A 9,671-nucleotide genomic window follows, 5' to 3' on the forward strand; every position below is an offset into this window, starting at 1 on the left:
TCCCTCCCTCCGTAGGTCTCCGGGTTCTCGCCTTGCCGTCCGGTTCGCAGGATTAGGCTCCCTGCGCGCGCGTGCGAGAGTGCCGAGCGTTGGCTGGGAGCGAGCGAGGAGAAGCAGGCGGGCGGGGAAAGGGACGGGGAGGAGCCTTGCCGGCGAAGGCGCTGTTCGAGATCCATCTCGCTCGAGCGGGTCCGAGTTTGGATGGATTGGGTGTTCGATGGCGAGGGCGATGCAGATCCGCAGTTTCAGTGTTCAATTTTACTCCCGGGGAGATAAGGATCTGGGATAGTAGTAGTGGCCGTGTGCATTTGGGCTCGATTTTGCATAGTATAGTACGGTGGGGGAATCGGTCCTGCTGCTTGATGCTTGATGAATTACCCATGCAGAGCTGGGCTGCTGGGCATTGGTGGGCATGGAGTTAGTTAGTTAGCGTCTTCTTCTTCCAAATGACTAGTCTGTATGTATGGAGAGGATAGATCGACGCTCCTATCCTTTAGTCCTGGTGGGGGTGGAGTTAACTTTGATGCGGTCTGCGGCAAAATCACGATTTATATATTTCCAGCAGGTCGAGGAGATCAATTACACTCATCAGTTCATTCTGTTATGTAGGGGCTCGCTGAGTTTGGTGTCGTCCGAAATGAGCGCTAAGATAATGGTAACCTACAAGAGGAAGCGTGGCCCGTCGCGCGCTCAGGGGGCTGATGGCGCCACTCCAGCGCCTCCTCATGTTTCGAGCAGTGGGGTTGCCGGCAGCGAAGCCACCAAAGACCGGGCCGATGCCGATGTGTTGAACGCATATGGTCAAGTAAGGAAGCCTGACTCTATCTCCTTATCGTCGTCGTAGAATTGTTGATATTTGATGTTATTTTTGTTGAATCTGACTGTCTATCGTTACTGATTTTCCCGCCTTTATAAGATGCTAATTTTTTGCGCTTTTTGTTAAGGAGAGCACAAAAGTGGCTGCATGGAATAGTACAGTATGAGCCACGCGTTTGTACAACTATATCATTTGTCTTTAGAAATTATGTGATACCAATAGGATGCAAAGACACTTGTTTCTCAAGATGTCAATAGCTGCATGTTTTTACAACACTATATTTGTTGATGTTCGATATGAGCCACGTGTTTTTAGAACTCTATCATTGTGTCTTTGGAAATCGTCGATATTTGATGTTATTTCTGTTGAATTTGGCTTTTTTACGTTAGTTCTGTCGTTACTCATTTTCCCGCTTTCTAAGATGGTAATTTTTCGCACCTTTTTTAAGGACGGCGCAAAAGTGGCTGCGTGGGTTAGTACAGTATGAGCCACGTGTTTGTACAACTATATCATTTGTGTCTTCAGAAATTATGTGATGCCAATAGGATGCAAAGACACTTGTATCTCAAGATGTCAATAGCTGCATGTTCTTAGAGCACTATATGTGTTTGATGTTTGATGTTTGATATGAGCCACATGTTTTTAGAACTCTATGATCATGTCTTTGGAAAATGTTGACATTTGATGTTATTTCTGTTGAATTTGGCTGTCTATGTTAGTTCTGTCTGATTTTTCCAGCTTCTAAAATTGTGTGATACCAATAGGATGTAGAGACATTTGTATAGTCAATATAGAGCCGGATGTTCTCAGAGTATTATGTGTGTTATGCTAAGCAGATATAAGTATGTGCACTTGTTTATATTATGCAATAATAATGACATGTTTGCATGATAGATCGAGAGACTCATCCTTATGTCCGGGTGTTGATGGAGTTCTGCGGCAAAATCCCGATCTATATTTCCAGCAAGTCTCTGGATAGTACTTATGGCCATTGTTTTCTCATGTATGTAGGCTCGCCCGAGTCGTGTTTTGACACGGTTCGACAAGAGTGCCAACATCGCAATAACCCAAAAGAGGAAGCGCGATACATCACTTGCTCAGACAACCGATAGAGCGACTTTGGAGCTTCCTACTGTTTCTAGCGGTGGGCTTGCCAACAGCGAAGCCCCGGAAGACGGGACGGACACGGATACCGACATGTTCAATGGATCTAGTCGTGTAAGAAACCTTGAGTTCTCCCTTTCCTTATCGTTGTCGGATTCTTGATGTTTGATATAATTTCTATTGCATCTTTCTGTCCACGTTAATTCTGATGTTACTGGTTTTCCCTCCTTTTACGATTGCAATTTTTCATGGCTTTTTTGAGGAGGGCTCAAAAGTAGCTGCACCAACCGGTATAACATGAGCTACATGTTTTTAACTTTGTCATTTTTGTCTTCAGAAAATTTTATGATGCCATATGACACAGACATTGGTATCTAAAATTTCAATAGCTACATGTTCAAGATGGTTTCGCGCCATTTTCATGGAGGGCAAATGATTCGCTGCACCAACCAATACAATATGAGCCACGTGTTTTACGAGATCTTATCATTTGTGTATTTGGAAATTTATGATAACAATATGATCCAGTCATTTCTATCTAAAAATATGAGCAGCTGGATGTTCTCAGAGTATTAATTTTTTTTATGATAAGCAGGATATAGTATATTGCATGAATTATTATTATGCCATAGGTTCAATGCTTTATGACATTTTAATTCTATATCCATATGCCAATTGCCTTCCTTGTTTTGCAACTTGTACCGTTCCTCCTTTGGAAAATTGACAGTCTACCTCTACACAGCAACAGGATGCCTGCAAGTCAAAGCAAGAAAGCGCCATAGAAGAAACAACTAAGCTATGTGCCAGTGCATCAAAGAAAAAACAAAAGGAAATTCCATTATGTGAACTATTGCCACGGATGGAGCAACCTGGGATTTGTTCTCTCCCCATAGCAGAGGTGTGGAATGATAAATTACATTCCACCAATGGTGCATTTAATCCAATCCCTGCTACCAGTTCTGTATGGGATCTCAGACATGCTAACGGGACAACTAATCAAGCAAAGGATTCTAATAACTCTACTCGTGTGGCAATAAATTCTCATCAAGGGCCAGAAGATACTAGCAGACGTAATCAATGTAAGAACAGATTTAGTCCTCAGCTCACCTTCCGGAGGCGTGTTAAAAGGAAAATTAATTTGGACAAGCCAGCAGAGAGGAACTATACGAATGATAACGGCAAAGAATACTCAACACTGGCATGTAACCCACAAACTTTACCAATTAATGCTACACCCTTGCTCAAAGTAACCGATGCCGATTTTTTGGATACTGTAGATAAGGTATGTTTTGTGACTCGTCGTACGACACTCTTCTACTGTGCTGCAAAAATGACATTGTTTTAACTTCTTACTCATATTCATGGTGCTATTGTTTCCTTCTACATCATTATTTGCTTAAGCACTTGGATTTGGATATAGTAAGTTAATATGAAGGCGAATATTGAAAATGAATGGGAGTTAATTCTGTTGCCTTTATACCCAACTATAATGTTGTCCTTACTTATTGCTGGTTTTATCTATTTTATTTGAAATATGACATTATGATAATTTTGAAAGTATATATTATCTACCTCGTTTATGTTGATTATGAACATGCTTGGTTCGATACCAAAAGTTGGCATGCCAATTATTGGCAAATGCCAAATGTTGGATAGTGATTGGTTGGTTACCAACTTGTTTTGCCAATCTCTATTTTTTCCGCAAATTTTGGTAACTTTTGATTCTGCTTAATGTTGGTATCAAACGAGTTATATTTTTTCTGTGTGAAAATGGGCTATACAACTTTTACCCAGCTGACAAACAAGAATAATGAAGGACATGCTTGGCGCAGTGGTAAAGTACTCCCCACTTGTGACAAGCGGTCCTGGGTTCAACATAGCCTCTTTGCATTGCACTGTGCAGGGGTAAGGCTTGCCTCGTATAATGCTTCCCCAAACCCCACCTGGTGTTGAAGCTTCTAGCATTGGGTCTGTCTCGATAAATAAGAATAATAAGGCTATTACTTTACTTTATTATATACAAAATCCACCTGGTGTGGGGGCTTGTAGCATTGGGTCTATGGTGAGCAATAAGAATAATGCGGCTATTAGTTTATTTTATTATATAAAGAAAATGGGGGATGAGAACTGAGCTAGCACTCAGTTCTGACTAGCTTCTTTATTATATTATTGCATAATTTATATGTGCAAGAACCTATCAATATTACTGGCAAATTTGCGTCGTAACTATGACATAGATGTGCAGATGCCAAAGAAGTCACAAACGCACAATGCATTAACAAAAGAGAATTACATATATGCTCCACTGTAAATGAGTTAATAATGCCCTATTTATCTCGCTATATATGGTAAACTCGTCAGTAAATGGTGCATGCTGTGATGGCTAAAAGTGTAAAAAATTATAATCTAGCATTAACTCTGTATATTCTGTGTGCAGGTAGCTAAAGAAGGAACAAGTACTGGACTAACCGTATCAGCTCAACGCTTGCTTGACGAAAAAAGGTATAACAAAATTGTGTTTGTTAAGCGTTGTGATCTGACATCGGAGTAATGTTATCGCTACATTTACATTTTTGAAGGACTAATTCGATGCTTCTTTTGCAGTTCACGCATGCTAAAATCTACAGTGCAGCATACGGTTTCCACACGGCATATTGAAGATGCAAGAGCGGAGGACTGGAGCAAAACTCTAGGTCGTGTTGTTGAAGCAGAAGAAGCTGTTGAAGTGAAGGAATTACATGGTAACGGCCCCTTCATAGTTAACTAGGTAAAATAAATAAATTTAAATTCGTTGAAACTTACCAGTATATATATCTGTGGACAGATGATCCTCCAGAATCCCAAGGTTCAACAAGACATATTCCAATCATTGTCTTGGACGGTGATAATGGTGAAAGGGCCAGGGGTAAACTGTCGGCAAATTCAAAGGTGGTTCAGGAGGAAAACAAAATCAGATTTAATTTAGGGAAGATCAACCTGAATTCTGTCGAATTACCTCAAGAGAGGCTTCTCGGCCTGGATGACTCATCTGTTCAAAGGATGCCAGATCAGGTGAGCATGACAAAATCATATATTTAGCCCATCTTTTAGGAAGTGCTTCATTGGTAGTTCTTTGCTTGCGCCGAGAATCCATCAGCCTCACCCACTTAGAGGATTATTTTGTCAGTCAAGTCAAACCATTTTTCCTTTCTAAATCATACATAGCTGTACTCTTCATTTCAAATGTTTTTATTCTGTCTCAGTTTCCATCGCCATCTTGTTTATAAGCTTGAGGCATGTATCATACCCATGGTTTTCACTTTTGATGAGATTTGATGAAATTCACTGAATTTCATTAATTTCAGCAGACACTGAAATATTTCTTTTTCTCCCAAAACATTTCGGCAATTTCAGTAGTACACAGGAATTCAAATATATTTTAAAATACTTTCCAGAAGAACTAAAATTTTAATTGAATTCAAGTGAATATTTTGGCACTTTGACTGAAATGAAAACCGAAATCACTGAATTTCGGTGATTTCGGTTGGTGCTGAGATTTTTCTGAAACTGAAATTGAAAACCATGATTATATCCATGCGTTAAACATTTTGTACTGCTTACAGGATCATTTTGTTACTGGACAAAAACAAGTTTCTCAACCAATTGAAAGGCTATTTTTTACGAAGGAGAAAGATGCTGTACATGGTAAAGAACAACATCAAGAGGGAACACCAGCATTGCATACCTTATACACAAATTTGCTGACAGAAAGGATCAGCACATACTCCTACAAAAGACACCAGGTTCCCTGGTTGGAAGAAGAGTTAGATTTTCTGTGGATTGGAGTGAGGAGATATGGAACGAGTAACTGGAATGCAATGCTGAGGGACACACGGCTACGATTCTCAAGCTCAAGAATGTCTGAGGATCTTTCTGAACAATGGAGCAAGGAGCAAAAGAAACTTCTAGCTCTGGACCTTCAATCAATCAGAGCATCTGCTCTAGGTTCTACACCGCCTCCCCATATAGCAGATTATGCTGGAAGCAATTCCTGCACCGGAAGCTCAAAGTCTCCATTTCTTGCAGCCCAATCAGACCTTTCCTTGGGCGAGGTGCACCTTCAGAATGCTCATGCTTTGGATAGAGGCCAACATTATTTGTCAAGCCTTGGCAGGTTTAACCTTCATGGAGTCAACAATGTGCCAAGAAATTTGCCTTTGGGAGGCTTACCAGGAGCTTCTTCCTCACAGGGAAGAAATGGTAGCAGGCGTAGGAAGACAACCAAGCTTGAAAAGTCATACTATGACAACAGGTCACACTGGTGCCAAGAACTACCAGAGAGGACGTCGTCTAAGCTACTTCCCCTCAACCAACAACCAATCAACAGCCTTTCTCAGTGGCTTACCAAGGGCGCCGACAACGGTAAAAGCTGGCTCAACCCGGAGATGTGGTCGAGCGCGTCGCAGGCGCTAGGCCAGTCCACTGCAGTTCCACTGCATGACAGCCTGAGAGGTGCCGCCTTTCTGTACCCTGACGACAAGAAACCACATGCCATGCCCGACGTCTTTGAAGCTGGCGCTGAAGTGGAAAGCGTAGTGGCGCAGTCTGGCAAGAAGCTTTTCTGGATGAGCGGTGACACCTTGGTTCTAAACCAGAGGGCCGCTGCTATGGCGGCAGGGCCAAGCGGCGCCAACCCGAGCAACACCGGCGCATTGTCTGAAGAGACGGTGTCAGATAGCTGAGTTCCGTACTTCCGTGTGCCAAGTTTCATGATATTGCCAATGTTAGTCCCTTCCATTGTGTCACTTAACAAACTTGTCATCTTTGATGCTGAAGCTGGGGGAACACTAGTTGAGTAGCAGGGATTGTTTTGCTGCACCTGCCGTGTTTTATTCTAGCATAACTGAAATGATTTATTGATGGTCACTGTTCATGGTTATACTCCTCCGTTCCATAATGCCTTTAGATTTATAAAAAGTTAAATTTGATTAACTTTTAACAAGTTTATAGAAAAAAGTATTTACATCTACAATACCAAATATATACAGTATGAAAGTACGTCTCATGATGTATCTAATGATATGTATTTGGTATTTTAGATGTGGATGTTTTTCTCTACAAATTTGGTCAAAGTTTGTAAGTTTGATTGAAAAGTCTATAGGCACTACATTATGGAATGCAGGGCATACAAGTTATCTACATCTACTCTAGCGTCGTGATCTTTGCTAGAAGAATGGTCCCCCGAATAGAAAATTTGTTTGGGTTTGCCTTAATTCTAGATCCCAATTGGTTCTGAAAAGTTCACTTTGTATGAAAAAAAAGGTATAACTTGCAGTTTTCAAATATTGAAGTTGCACTTTTTAGAAATGGATTGGGACTTGCAAGCAAAACTAAATAGTTTCTCTTCTTTCTCTTGGAAAGATAACAAGTTAAGAAGAAATCATGCATGGACAACCTCGCTCAAGGATAGCTGGACCTGCCGGCCCCTCCAAGAGACCATAGCAAAAGATATGAGGCAGGGCCTTGTGCCTCATGGTAGACAATGCTTGTTGCTCCGAATAGTCAGACCTTGAAACTCGTCCTGTCGGTGACTCGGTGTTGATCTTCGCCGCGCCCCGTGTTGAAGAGATCCATCTCTGCCGTCAACAAGGACAACCAAATACTGTATTTCTTTTTACTAAAATAGCCCTATAGCACCTACACATTTCTCCTTACCCAGAACCCTATTCCTTTTTGCCTAGGGTTGGCGGTATGTCGACTCGTGCCTTGGTATTCGGTTCGTTGGTGAGCGAGTGAGGAGGAGTGAGAGAGGGGAAAGGGACGGGGATGAGCCGCGCTAGGGAAGTCGTCGTTCACAATCCATTTCGCTCTAGCGGATTCCTCATCCGAGTTGCTCCAACTGCCTAGGAAGAATACGAATTGGAAGTGCAAGACGCATATCAGGCCATCCTTGAAGTCAAACACTCCGCATCCCTGTAACACTGGGGTTTCCCTAAGATGTAAGAAAACACAGCCATTCCGAACAAAATGGCTTTTGAGATCATTACTATCCTACTCTCAAATTAGGGAGTCAAGATAGTACAGAACTCGAAAACCATTATGTTGTGAATGATTATCTTCTTCCATCGTAGCGAAACCGCTACGCGTTAGGAATGAAGGATGATTGACTTCGACATTAAGCTCACAACCATCATACATTAATGCCGACAGGTCAGGGGTCGTCGGTGCACCGACCACAGCAAGGGTGGCCACCAATGTATCTACGGCTGCACGAGCTCTCCCAGTTGATGTAGTGGCCCTCTCGGCCGCTGCACGAGCGCTCTCCTCGCAGGCGGCCACCTTCTCGGCTGCTAGCTCTGCTCCCTCTGCCGCTAGCTCCGCTCTCTCGGTAGCTCCATGAGCGATCTTCTTGCAGGCGGCTGCCCTCTCGGCTGCTACCTCCGCTCTCTTGGAAACTGCATGAGCCACCTCCTAGGAGGCCACCGCCCTGTTGGCGGCCTCAGTCTCCCTGACAAGGCATCTCCAAGTCCCCATATTTCTCATCCGCTACTGAACCCGCAGACCTAACCTAACATGAAGGAAAAACACATTCAATTTGGAATCACAAAGGAGGAGAACAAGAAAGACCAATCGCCTATGACACATGCCTAACCTAACATAACATGAAGTCAATCCTAAAAGACTAGTTTATTTGGCTTGTGGGTTGACTTTCAATCCGTTGAGGCCGCCTTCGACAACTTTCATCTCTCAAATGGTTGTATACATTTTGGACACACTCTCTTTATCTGGTAGTTCGACTGTCGATGATGGGCATTCCGCCCAATCTCTCCTCGTGCGTTACCAAGGTTTAACAAGGTCTTAGAGGAGCAGATGGAGTGGAATGACTGGTATCATTCCTCATAGAACATCTCTGAAGTGCTTGTATATATGGGGACACCCCTTCACTGGTCGAATGTCGGTGATGGTCGTTTCACCACATCTCCTTCTGTGTCACCCAGGCCTCCGGGAAGGAGATGAGGAGGAACGACCTTCAACGACAATAGTCAGGATCCTTCCCCTAAGAAACATCGTCTCTCATCTCTCAAGTGGGAGCCACATCAGACTGAAAGTCAACACACAAAGTCGATAGCTAGTCCTTAAGTTCGCCGGCAAACATCCGAAGTTTACTACTACAACTATCATCACTTCAACACTACTACTACATAGAACACCAAATAACCAAATAGTTCAGAACTACTACATACATCATCACTTCAACACTACTACTATATAGATCATCACTACTACATAGTTCAACACCACTACTATATATATCAACAGAACTAATCGTCATTTGAGTCCATGATCAACGCATTCCAGTTGGAAGAGTCTGCTTCCTCCTCATCATCGGAGGTGTCAAACACGCCATCCCTGTCCATCTCCTTGAAATCCCTATCGACTTGCTCGGAAATTATCCGATCGATCTCCTCGTTCTCCTCCTTCCTCCGCTCCTTCTCCTTGATAGCGTAGAACTGAATCTCCTCCACCAATAGATGGGGATTGGCCACGGCGTAAGCCACCATGGCCACCTCATCCATTCCCGTATCCGAGGAGCCTTCTCCTCCGCGCCGGAATAAATCTGGTAACTCTGGGCGAGGAATGCCTTGTCCTACCATCTGTAATATCGGGGAAGTTGAGATCAGACTTACTTCGGCTTGGTTGTACTATCGGGGGCCAAGGTTAATGATCTTATGCCACTAACAAAGAGAGCAATTGTGTTGGAGTTCCGAGC

The 9,671-nt window shown here is 43.0% G+C and overlaps 1 protein-coding gene across 1 annotated transcript; it reads left to right on the top strand.

Moving 5' to 3' along the window:
- The first annotated feature begins 2,780 nt into the window (after positions 1-2,780).
- Positions 2,781-6,642, top strand: LOC119321548. Its single transcript, XM_037595182.1, has 5 exons — positions 2,781-3,203; positions 4,359-4,423; positions 4,526-4,662; positions 4,746-4,972; positions 5,524-6,642. Exons 1-5 carry the CDS (start codon positions 2,781-2,783, stop codon positions 6,640-6,642), a joined length of 1,971 nt encoding a protein of 656 aa, XP_037451079.1.
- Positions 6,643-9,671: the final 3,029 nt, after the last annotated feature.

Source organism: Triticum dicoccoides, chromosome 6B (assembly GCF_002162155.2).
Source record: "Triticum dicoccoides isolate Atlit2015 ecotype Zavitan chromosome 6B, WEW_v2.0, whole genome shotgun sequence".
In the NCBI taxonomy this organism is placed as follows: domain Eukaryota; kingdom Viridiplantae; phylum Streptophyta; class Magnoliopsida; order Poales; family Poaceae; genus Triticum; species Triticum dicoccoides.